At 41.6% G+C, this 13026-nt stretch overlaps 1 protein-coding gene across 2 annotated transcripts; it reads left to right on the top strand.

Moving 5' to 3' along the window:
- The first annotated feature begins 1411 nt into the window (after positions 1 to 1411).
- On the top strand, positions 1412 to 5439 carry LOC137947793 (trihelix transcription factor GTL1-like). Of its 2 annotated transcripts, none has more exons than XM_068793565.1 (3): positions 1412 to 2296; positions 3033 to 4650; positions 4754 to 5439. In XM_068793565.1, exons 1-3 carry the CDS (start codon positions 1917 to 1919, stop codon positions 5006 to 5008), a joined length of 2253 nt encoding a protein of 750 aa, XP_068649666.1. In that variant the 5' UTR covers positions 1412 to 1916; the 3' UTR covers positions 5009 to 5439. The 2 variants fall into 2 exon arrangements, with proteins under 2 accessions (XP_068649666.1, XP_068649667.1); XM_068793566.1 differs by having other exon boundaries at positions 4758 to 4868.
- Positions 5440 to 13026: the final 7587 nt, after the last annotated feature.

The raw sequence follows: 13026 nt of genomic DNA on the forward strand, positions 1-13026 counted from the left end.
GAAGGTGCGATAATGCTATTTTAATGGGTTATTTAAGCAACTGAAATTATTTTGTCAGGTGGGAGAGTGGACCCACACGAATGGATGGATGGGGGTGTGTGGGTACCATTTTTAGATAAAAGGAGAAGTTAATTTCTGCCACAAGTTAATTACTATGTACATGTGGCTGCCTGACGAGATGACCTGTCCACGTACCACGTGCGAATCCGATGACTCACTGCCATGGCCTACTCTCACGTGTGAACAAATAATGCCAACTCAACCCTTTTGTCTCGCCTCAAATGATAGATCTACTTCTTATTGTCCTTTTTCATTTTCGTTTTTACGTTTGCCATGTGAAATGAGGCAGTAGGGGTAACTTCGACTAATACATGTATTTGGACGACTGTGCCCCTCGGTTTTCGAACCGGAAAACGAACCTGGCCTAAATCAGGCCCGACCGTCTTTCCGGTCCCTTACGAGAGCAAGGGAAGTGCCGTTTGTGATCATTATTTGGGCTGTCGGGTCGTTCGATTTGAACGCGTTGCCAGAATTGACCCACCTGGTGGAATTATATCGACCCGAAAAACTGATAAGAGAGGAAGCATAAAAAGGGTGAGAGCCACCCGTGTGACAGGTAAAATTACCACAAAGAGCAATTGAAAAATAAGAATCGTAATGGGAGGAAAATCTCGCGGCGCGAGAAAACGGATCGTTCGGCAGTCCGAAGGAATTTTGGAATACAGGAGCCACGTGGAAGGATGCCTGGCAGTTGGGGATTGCGGGATCCGCGATAAACGCCCGGCACGTTCCACCCCGCTTTCTCCCTTCACTGGGCCCCACATTACAGCTGTAGCAATGTGTTCTTGTCTGCCCCCGATCCTTTTTTTTTTAATTTCCGAAACTCATTTGTTTTTCAATTTCCCTCTCAATAATTTCTGAGGGCGGGTTCGGAACTCGGCCCGACAGTGAGAAGCCCATGAGAAGCGAGAGCGGTGGAGCCACGTGGGATAAAAGGAGTGGGCCACGGGGAAACTTGGGGAGGGTGGTTCTCGTGGTAGGCCGAATAGGATCCCTTACTTTGAGAGAACAATCTCTCCAGTTGTTTTTTCTGCAATAATTTAATTGATATTTTATTAGAAAAAAGAAAAAAGAAGAAGAAAAATTTGATATTTTAACCGGAGCGTGAGGGTTGTTAGTTTAACCGGAGATATTCGGATTCCAGCGGATGCCCGACACATTATTACGACCCTTCCGGCCTTACCCTCAAGTTTCAACTATTATTAGCTGCAAAGTAGCAGCATCTCAGTTGTTTTATCATTTTTTTGAGTTTTCTCTCTCTACGCTGGGCGGCAGATAAAAAAAAACGGAGATAGAAACTTTCTTTCTCTCTCTAGTGTCTACACTACTCATCATCATCATCATCATCGGAGCCATCATCATCATCATCATCAACAACACCAATACCACCACCATCATCATCATCATCTAGCCTTTCAGTCTCCTCTTACCTCCCTTTTCCAACTCCGTTTTTCAGTCCAGGCTTCCCATCGCGCTTCTGCTGCTAGTCTCTCTTTCATCCATTTATGCCCTTAAATTATACAGAGGAATTTTTATTTTCTTTTTCCTTTTCAGTATGCGCTTGTTGTAAGTTGTGAGAGGACCTCTCTTCTCCTCTCTCTCTCTCTCTTACATACACTTTTTCTTAGTTTCTTTCTCTCTCTATCCATCGCTCTTTCCAGTTGTCTCTATCTTTTTCACCTCCTCTTGTACTGATTTCCCTTTCCAATTTCCACTTCTCTGTTCCGAGTTCCACCCTTCTTCTCAATTCCTCCAATTCTGCCCTTTCTGCTCCTTCCTCTCTCTCATGAGAAAGGGAGAGAGAGGAAGAACCCAGTATTCGAATTGAACAGTGACAAAATTCGCGCAATACAATTATGCAACAAGGTGGTGGGTCTCAGTACGGTGTCTCGCCGGAGATGACCCAGTTCGCCGCTTCAACTGGACGACCCCACATGCTCGGAATTTCCACTTCCGAACACTTACAGCAGCAGCAGCAGCAGCAGCAGCCGCCGCTGGTGGAGGACGCTTCGCCCATTAGCAGTCGTCCGCCTGCAAGGAATTTCGAGGAATTGGTTCCAGTGTCGAGCAATTTTCCCGACGAGGGTGCGCTAGCCGGAGAGGAGGCCGAGCGAGGGACCACCGGAAATAGGTGGCCCCGACAGGAGACATTGGCCCTCTTGAAAATTAGGTCGGAGATGGACGCCGCCTTCCGCGACGCAACACTTAAAGGCCCTCTCTGGGAAGACGTCTCCAGGTAAAGAAGCCAATACAGAAAATATTAGCTAGCTACCGTCTCAGCTCGGTTCTTACAGAAAAAACGAAACGGAATTCCAATCTCCCTCATAACTAGATGCCCAACTTCTGGGGTGTACTCCTTCGATCTAGCTTTTTTTTTTTTTTTTTTTTTGGTCTCCCGTTTTCCCTACTCTGCTGAATTCCTCTGCAGATCTGTAGGAGCTCGGCGGTAGCCCAGACGGCCGAATTCTCTCTGCCTGCTCTCTTCGATTTCAGCTCACGGTAACGGGAGTAGATATTAAATTAGAGAAGGATTGAGCTAACGATCTGGACTTTTTCGTACTACGGATTCTGAGAGAACTGTTGCTGCTGGCATCGCCTTAAGCTGCTTTTCCTTCTGAGAAATCAGAGATCTCTCCCGCCGCTTCAGGCTCTTTCACGAGCTCGGCATCTCTTCTCTCTGAATTCGATAACAGTAGCCCCAGATCCAGTGCATCGAGACCCACCAATCCCAAATACGCTTAATTCATTTAATAACAAAAACGCCAAATATTTATAAATTAAAAGAAAAAAGATAAGAAAAAAAATAAAAACGCATGCATTTCTTTCCGCTCCCGTTTGCTTTTTCTTTTTTTCTATTACAAATACGAGTACAGATGTAATCATTCACACACAGATATTTGATTGTTTCTTTCTCTGGTGCTTTTCTTTTTGCCTCGTCCGTGGTGGTGGGTGGGTGGGTTTTGATTCTTCAGGAAGTTGGCGGAGCTGGGTTACATCAGGAGCGCAAAGAAATGCAAAGAGAAGTTCGAAAACGTCCACAAGTACTATAAGAGAACCAAGGAAGGCCGTGCAGGCCGCCAAGACGGCAAGAGCTATCGCTTCTTCACCCAGCTCGAAGCCCTCCACAGCAGCAGTGCCGCCGCCGCCGCCGGAACTACCGCCCCTGCTTCCACCCTTTCTTCCAACCCATTGGCTGCTACTCCTATATCTGTCGGGATTAATCCCATGGTCGGATCTTCCGGAAGGTTACAGCCTGCTCCGGTCTCCTCCGGTCCTTCCGCTCAACTCAACATGCCGAGAATGATCCCCGATTTAACTGCCGGGCCCGCCACCGGGGTGTCAGCTTCTGGGGCTGCCGCTGGGATGATCAGTTTCTCTTCGAATTCTTCTTCCTCGGAGGATGACTCCGAGGAGGATATGGAGGAGGCTGGTCCCAGCATGGAGACGCGGAAGAGGAAACGACCTTCGGGATCTGACTCGGGGAGCAGGAAGATGATGGCCTTTTTCGAAGGACTAATGAAACAGGTGATGGAGAGGCAGGAGGCGATGCAGCAGAGATTTTTGGAGACGATCGAAAAGAGAGAGCAGGATAGGATGATAAGAGAAGAGGCCTGGAAGCGGCAGGAGATGGCCAGGCTGAGCCGGGAGCACGAGCTCATGTCACAGGAGCGGGCCATGGCTGCGTCCAGGGACGTCGCCGTCATCGCCTTTCTTCAGAAGATCACCGGCCAGACTATACAGATTCCGGCCCAGGCTGTCACCGCCATCGCAATTCCCACAGTTAATCCGCCACCGCCGCAGCCCACGCAGTCGCAACACCATCATCAGCACCACCAGACGCAGCCGCAACAACAGCTACAGCCGTCTCAAACTGCTGATATCGTTCGTCACCATCTGCCATCTTCCTCATCTGAAGCAATACCAGGCCAAGATCAACCGCATCTACAACATGAAATCGTGCCGACTGGCAGCTTCGATCCGGCATCATCTCGTTGGCCCAAGGCAGAAGTCAGCGCATTGATCAAGATGAGGAGCGGGTTAGAAGCGAGGTACCAGGAAGCCGGGCCTAAAGGTCCATTATGGGAAGAGATCTCGGCAGGGATGCAGCGAATGGGTTACAACAGAAGTGCGAAGAGATGCAAAGAGAAATGGGAAAACATCAACAAGTACTTCAAGAAGGTAAAAGAGAGCAATAAGAAGAGGCCTGAAGACGCAAAAACTTGTCCATATTTCCATCAGTTAGATGCCCTCTATAGGAAGAAGATACTCGGCGGAGGCGGTGGCGGGAGCGGCGGAAGTAGCAGTGCGGTGCCGGGTACCCAAAGCAAACATGACCAAGAAATTGAGCCCAACCCACCGAATCCCAATCTCAGCGCACAAGAAAGAAGTGACGTTCTGGCTATTATGCCGCCCCCGGGGAGTACTCAAACGCAGACGGAGACAGACGTCAAGAATGGCAACAACAATAATAATAACAAGAACGGCGGAAACACCGATGGCAGCAGCACGGGAGGAGGGTCCAGTTTGCAGGTGCAGACAAGTAATGGAGGTCTAACACCAAGCTTCTACGAGGAAGGAGCAATTAAGAAGGTAAGCATTGCTTCGATTTCCAAAGCTAGATCTAACTTTGAATAATATCTCGTCTTTTCCCCTCTTTTTGGGGAATTCAATTGATTTTTGTTTTGGATTGAAGCCAGAAGACATTGTGAAGGAGTTGATTGAGCAGCACCAGCAACAATCAGTACTGGACGATTACGATAAGCTTGAGGAGCAGGACAGCGATAATCTCGATCAAGAAGACGACGAAGACGAAGATGACGAAGAAGATACAAAGATGACGTATGAGATTCAGTTCCAAAGGCAAAATACGAGTTCATCTAATGGTGGAGGAAATGTGGCTGCGGCGGCAACAACGACGGCGGGTTCATTTTTGGCCATGGTTCAATAAACCCACCACCTCTCACTGTATCTGTCATTCATCCTCCCTTCTCTTTCCATTTGTACCATATGTACCTACGTTCAGAGAGCTCAAAGAGAGAAAAAAAAAAAAACACATCCAGAAACCTAAATCCAAGCTGAATAACCTTTTCCCCTCCCACAAAACCCCATCCTCTTTGTTCCCTTTTCCTCCCTTTCTATTCTTCCTCATTATTGTTCTTCCATGAAGCTTTTATTTTAGGTAGCCTTTTCATTTGAGGTCGAGATTCGTTGTGTTGCTTCGATCCTTTGCTATTTTATTGATTTGTTTTGGAATAAAAGACCCGACTCCAACCAAGGGACGGAGGAAATTGCTGCCCAGAATAAGCTCACAGCCACCAGGAGCACGCAGCGGAGAGTCACTCAGAAAAGAAAAGAAAAGAAAAGAAAAGAAAGAAAGAGCATTAAACAAAAGAGAAGGATAAGAGGGCCAGCCAACCCACCAGCCAGAGATGATACATAAAAAAGCAGATCAAAGTGGACTACACTCCAAGCAGCAGCAGCAACAGAAAGCAAGCAGTTGCAAGAACAACGTCTCAGCAGCATTATTTTGTCCGGAAATGCAAATTTTCCTTGTTTTGTTCTATTTTTATTTAAAAAGATTCTATATAAAATATAGTGTTGCCTTCTCTCCCTCTCTCTCTTTCTCTCATCTTTTCCCATGTTGTATTTCTTTCTTCCTCACTTGCCTGCCTGCCTCTGAAGAACTTGGGTGATCTGACACTAATGGTGGTATTAGTCGACAAAGGCGCTGCTACTACCGGAGTTTCGTCTTCCTTTTGAAGCTTTTGATGTGGTGAATGCACTGTTTCTCCCTGTACAATTCTTATCAGGAATCTATTGCTGCTTCTTATCTCTTTCTTCTTAAAGGCTTCTCTTTCTATTATTTACGTCTTCTTTCTGCATGAACAGCTTTTTTCTTTCCCTTCCCACTCCATTACACTGATCTCCCTCCTTTTAATTGAACCAATTAATTGAACTTTTTTTAACTATCCACTTTATAGTACGATTGAAACCAAATATGTTTGACCCATCGTAATTTAAACTGTTTTCGCTTAATTCTTAAAAAAAAAAAAAAATTACTCAGGGAGTTCTGGGGTTTTGCAGAGAGAAAAGACAGAAAATGAAGAAACGAAGAAAGGAAAAAACCCATTTACAAGGATCTAGCTGCTTCGCTTCCTTGTGCATCATTTATCTCAGTTAACAGAAAGAAAGAGAGGATCAACGGTTGCAGGTGCAGAGCAGACGTCAATGGCGACACAGGTCGAAAGAGGAAGAATAAGAAGAGAAACAGCGGGAGGCATGCAGCTTGAAAACCAGAACTGAGAAGGATCGAACACGAAGGAGCTATCTTTTATATGTAGATGATAACGCAAGGGTTTCAGTCGCCGCAAGGAGCGACAAACGAGAGACGACGCTGAGGCTCTGGCTTCCTTTTAACCTCGAAACTATTCTTTCTGCGACACCTCAGTGGTCAGCCCCAGTTTGTTATCTAAAGTTTTCTTCACGAAAATGACCCTCCGCCCGCTTTTCCACTCTCTATTTACCTCCCTTTTTTTTCCCCTCTTTATCAAAGAATAAAAAACATTTCGTTATTTTTAAAAATAAAATAAGAATAAACTCACATTGTAGAGTGGTTAGATGCACAAAATGACAATTTTTAATGCTAGCACACACACACACACTAAGATTTCTTATCTTATTTGTCATGTGGTGAGACATCCAATGTGCTTAGTGTCCCTTGTTTATGAGTATGCAAAATTAGGTCGATCGGAAATTAAATTAACTAAATAAGAATTATAGAACACAAATTATAATTAGATTCATTGGTCGATTAAATAAATATTACTTTTTTACTTAGTAAACTAGAACAAAGTATATTGTAATAAATCTATAATTTCCGATTATGATTATGTAACAAGGTTACAGATTTATACAAAGGGGGATGATATATCCTGAATTAATTGAAAAACATGAAATCCTACTAATATTATCTAAAAGATTTCTTAACATTTATATTAATTTATTAAATAAAGGTTAATATAGTGAAAAAAATAGTGGCAACTGACTCAACCCTAAGAACAAACCACACTCACTCCCAATAGCTCAAAAAAGTAAAAAAAAATAAAATAAAAATTGTGGGATACCATCGTGTTCCACGTAAAAGGGGTAAATTGGTAAATCCAGTAAAAATATTTCCGACAAACTGTAGAAATCTGGCCGGCAGCATGTGCGTCACTGCACGGTTCACGAGGCAGGGAATAAAGACGAGAGAGTGAAGGGCAAAAAAAAAAAAAAAAAAATGGCGAAGAAGCGATCGCTCGCCTGTTCTTACACGTGCGAGATAGTTTGTCTCACGTGCGCCGCGATCCTATTCCTCTCAACTGGATAGATTCTGTTCCAATCCAATCCGAATGCTGTACGACGCTCGCCGTCCGATTGATTCCTCGGCCTGACGGACTTCCCTAAATCGAATTTACACACGCTTTTGCCGGGGAAAGCGGCCGCCGTAGGGGTACCGCCATCGTGACCGTAGAAATGCGAATCCGGACCCATTAAATCTTGATCTGAATTGGTATTTTATTTGAATTACTTTGGCGCACGAGTTACCTGGGTTGGGTGAGTCATCACAAATTTCCCAGTTTAACTCGCTCCTGCTTCCCCGCTGGAGAGTGGCGCTAAGCGGTAAGAAACATGATAGGGTCGTTTTCTTGGGAAATGGTCCCACATATGACGCAAAGGGCCGAAATTTGAGTCCCATAATCATATGATGACTTCATCATTTGATTTAGCACGGTTTTTAACTTTTTCAGTAATCCGCCGGAATTTCGGCACTTTGGAAGATCCCATTTTTATCCGTTACGTAAGCCCTGGCCGGTATAACGATTCATATACGGAGTATATTGATCGATATACAACAGATACGTATATACTACCAGGAATATTTGAGTTTGAATACGTATAAGAAAACTTATAGGGAAAAGACGGTAGGACCCTAATTTATGTCTGTGTGGTCCACCACATAAAAACAGACAGAGAAAGAGTGTGGGGTTGTTTTCATAACAAAAATAAGTACGTTTGGAAGAAGAAACAATCAACATCAGGCTTATTAAGTAGCATGAAGACTTTACACATTGGGGTCACTTGTAATGAAGAATGTGGACCCACTAATTAAGCCTGCATGATTAGTATCTTATAACTCAAGTTTACTTTACTTAATCTCGATATATTTTTTTTATTTTACTACAAAACTTGTGCATTTCCACGTAAAATTTTGACCCGATTAGAGTCCGATTCATTTGTTTCTTTTACTACAAGAGTTGTATATTTTCACGTAAAATAGAGTCCGATTCGTTTGCTTTTTTTACTACAAGAGTTGTACATTTCCACGTAAAATTGAGTCCGATTCTTTTTTTTTTTTACTACAAGAGTTGTACATTTTCACGTAAAATAGAGTCCGATTTATTTGTTTCTTTTACTACAAGAGTTGTATATTTCCACGTAAAATTGAGTTCGATTCGTTTGTTTTTTTGACTACAAGAGTTGTACATTTCCACATAAAATATCGACATGATTTAGATGGAACACATGCATTTTGTAACCCTAAAAACACCATCCATGCAATGATAGAGAAGTGGGTTTAAAAGAAAATTAAAGAAAAAAAGTAATGGGATTAAAAGGTAATGAAGCAAAGTCATATTGTTAGTAGGAGTAGCGTTGAAGTTTTGAAGTAATCATCTTTTAGTCCTCCCCCTTAGTCTTGTCAAATTTGTAAAGTTGAATAAGACAGCTACGTAGCTTTGGTGAGCCACACGCAATCAGCTTTAACCAAAATTAATTAGTGTTAATCCAACGTCATAAACCTTAAACTATGCCATAAACCTTGTTCCCCAAAGAGTAAAGATTCCATTACTCAAATAAGAACGTGATGGAGCCAAACTGTTCAATGGAAGAAATAGAAAAAAAAATGGGTGCTTCTCTTGCTTGTGGATTGTAACTCAAAGATGCCTTCTTACAAGCAAATCAAGATAGACAATTGAGTTTTCTAAACCCTAAGGAACCTTAATTAATTGTCGGATACTAATCTTCATATGAAAAATATTAACAATTTGATAGAAGAAAAAAAGTTGTTTCTAAGAGCTCCTTATTGACAGCGGTTAGCCAATACACCCAACAGACCGATCTGTTAGGTGCGGAAAACTACCGCCTACAAGAGTGGACGGAACCACTCTGACATTTGGAACATAGAAAGTAGAAAGTGGAGAGAAAATAAAAGAAAAGAGGTTTATTATTTTCTCTTGTTTGGATATATGCGGAAAATAAAATAAATAACATTTAAAAAAATTTATGATTAAAAATTTCTCTCAAGTTTCATTTTTCTTTTCTTTTCTCCTGAAATTTCATCATTTTGTTAGAGAAAAATTATTAAATAAAACTTTTAAAATCCTAAGTCAAATAACCCTTCAAACAAACACACCCAGTTGCCAGAATAGTTTTTTGTCCCATACTCACAAACCTATAGCAACCAAGTTTTCAACGAGATAGAGAAGGAAGTGTAAAATGATTGATGGAAGAGAAAGGAAACAAACAAGTTGGGAAATTAAAGAGGAATTATGTGAACATATCATGATGAGACAAAGATGTGACCCATTGGAAACACATACACAAACCTGATAAGACTCTCCCTTTGTCTAAAGTGTATTTCCCTTTTTTTTTTATCAGCAAGTAACTACGCTATCCAAACAAGTCCAAAGAAGAAATACACCTAAAAGAGGATTATTAGATTAATCAAACCCCAGTTGACTCCATCCCTCACCTACAACTGAATCTCAACCCTATAATAAATAGTGATTAGTCCTTCTATCCAAATTCTGAATAGACACACCACTCTCTTTCTCTAATGCCTTTTTTTTTGGCCATTTTGGATCACTAACCTCCCCTCTACAATTCTCTCCCTATTCAGGACATAATTAGGTCCATCACACGCTGATTTGGGTCAAAAACAAAAACAAGGGATGGTCACCCTTTTGGTCGGTGGAACCTTAGATAAAAGTTGAGATCGTCTCGAATTGTAACTCTGTAATATTGAGTCTGATCTAGAACAACTCTTCAAGTGGGGTCGGAATATTTAAAGCAAAACAATAAATCCAACGGTATGTGCTTAAGCACGAAAGTGTACATTGAATCAAAAGCGAAGTGCATTGAATGTTTGGAGAGTTTCATCACTACTGTTTCAAATCACTATTGTGATGGACCCCACTTCAATAAACCAAAAAATTAAAAGGTGGCACGCAGGTGTAGGTTAGGGAAGGGAATTATAAATAAATATCTTATTTTAAAAATCATCCTGATAAAATATGTGGAGTGTGAATCATTTCAACCTCACGAAGAAGCAACCTTCCCAGCTGGGGTCCCACCCGCTCGACACGTGTTCCCCTGATCCGATCAGAGACCGAAAAAAAAAAAAAAAACGGCTGGTTATCGTGCCGTCCCCATCAAGCAATCAAACTCTTTCATCACAAGAGATGGGACCTACCAACTTGGCCACATTAATGTATGGTATGTGGACATGGGCCAAGTGTTTCAAATGGTAACATATTGTAAACTTAGGGAAATATTTATAATATAATGATTTTAGATAACTGAAAAAGTAACGGAGAGTCACTTTCTTGCATATAGGGTAAGGTTTTATATTAATTAAAGAAGCCCCTTTTGCTTTTTTATTTTTTATTTTTTAATTATATTGAAAGTAGTTTTTGGTATCCATCTTCATCACCACCTTTTGGGGTTTTATGATTTTAGAATGTTCAGATTGGTGGTCCCACCACCTGGCCCATCTCATGATCTGGACGGTTAGATTCCGAGTGATTAGGCATGAGAATTAGATCAAATAGGGAACTCGTAACTGCCTGCGTATGGGACGATATGTGTGGATGATGGTCACATGGTAAAAGGGACATGAATGCCACTACATGATTAGGCTCCACCTTTGCAAAGGGCACGAGTCCATGTCTCAATCATCACAACTGGGTCACATGGCCACAACTCCATCAGTTACCCTTTTGAACCCTTCGTTTTTTTTATTAAATTTTTTTTTAAAAAAAAAGCTTTATATGACTCACCACTTTATGGATCCCAAGGGATACCTCTCTTTTCTTCTATTTTTCTTTCACTGTTCTTGAAGAAGAGAGGAAACAGGTGGGTCTTATCATCTCTTAAGGAAGCAGGAGGATGTAAACTATGATTTCTCTTGTGGGTTTGTGGGTTTTGAGAATGTGAATGCACCCACTTTACTTTGAATACGGAGAAAACGATAGCGATAAAGATAAGAGCTAATAGAATTTGAGATTATCCCAGAATTTGTAGATTATGAAAATTATCGGGAAATTATTCAGTCTTATTCTTCTTCTTAAACTTTCATTTTCATAAATATCAAAGAAACAGAAACAGAGAGGGTAAAAAGTAAAAAAAGAAGGTAAAACTCATGAAATGTCTCTTAATGTCACTTTCAATTTGGAAGGGGAAGAGAAGTGAAAGAAAAGATTCCTTAGTTTACAGTGGTCCAGCTACAAAGGAAGAGAGAAGGGTGAAAAGCAAAAGGCTTGTCTTGTTCACTCATTGTCTTGTTTTCTTTTTTCTCAATTCTTGCCAGAGAGAGTCCAGCAATTTGTTAAAAAAGAGTTTTCATCTTGACACTTACACCTAGCATGGGCTCTTCTTTTTTAATCTCCACAACCATGCTTGCACATGCCTCAGCCTATGCTCCCAATTAACTGCAATGTGTCAGTCACCCTTTCTTCTTCCTTTTTTTTTTTTTTTTTTTTTTCTCATTTAACAACAATATCACTACCTCCTCCTAACATGTCCCCTTTCTGATCAATGCCCATTTAAGGGATGGCTGTCAGTGAAGGCTCCCAATGCCTTGCTCCTATTGCTTCAGTTGACTCCAATGGGTCCAATTCATTCACAGCCTACTAATAGTGAATGGGGAATCCCACTTTTACCTCTATAAACTATCACAAAAAGTCAACAATTTGAACCACCAAACCCAATGTGGTCCTACTTGGGCTCAGAACTGTTTCCCAAAAGTCTTGGATCTTCTTGGGTGAATTTTCCATGGGCCTAAGTTGGGGCTTATTTTTCCGTCTGCCCATATGCCAGGCGTCCCATAGAATTAAAAATAAATAAATTCACACACCGACATCCTCATCATTAATAGAATCAATAGAGCTGTCAATCCCAATGCATATGCATCAAATGATAAGGTGGCGAGGGTCCCTTTTTCCATTACTTCAAAAAACCCTCTCCCCCACTTAAGCCCCTAATGATTTTGATTTGTTTATATTCCTTTTGTAATCCTCCCCCACTTAAAATAATGAGGTGATAAAGATGGGCCCCCTCATCTTTTCTCTTCCCCCATGTTTGAACACGTGGTGAAACATGAATGAAATCTTTAAAAGATCGCCCCCATCCGACGGTTAGGGTTACCCAAAAACACATTTGGTCGGATGATCTTACGATTGAGAAGAAACCCTTTTTTTCACATGAATTCTTTAGAGGAATTGAATTTCAAATTAAACCCTAAAAAAAGAAAAGAAAAAAAGAATATGTTAGTGAAGAATGGATTGAACCCAATTGAGAATTAAGATCCCCATGTGCCACTAACATGTTGCTTGACTTGCTTGTGGGTTTATGATGCCTTTGTGATTTTAAGGTAAGGAGGGCTTTGATGTGTCTCCATGTCTGTCTACATTGAGGCTTACTATAAAAAAAAAAAAATTATTTGGCCACTCATAATCACATGTGATGCCTTTAACCAACAAGGGCACTAGCCCTAGTTCCCATGTGCATCCACCATTATAAAAAAGTTATTTGTTTAATGGGATCTCCCTTCTATGTAAACCCAACATCCATGCATCCATGCATGACTACATTACATGGATGCCTAGTGGCTCTTCGAGGTTTACACTAATCACCTTGGTTAACTCC

This window comes from Aristolochia californica, unplaced genomic scaffold (genome assembly GCF_029961685.1).
Source record: "Aristolochia californica isolate CCGP_79_NKW_82.1479 unplaced genomic scaffold, dmAriCali1.0.hap1 SCAF_13, whole genome shotgun sequence".
Taxonomy (NCBI): Eukaryota; Viridiplantae; Streptophyta; class Magnoliopsida; order Piperales; family Aristolochiaceae; genus Aristolochia; species Aristolochia californica.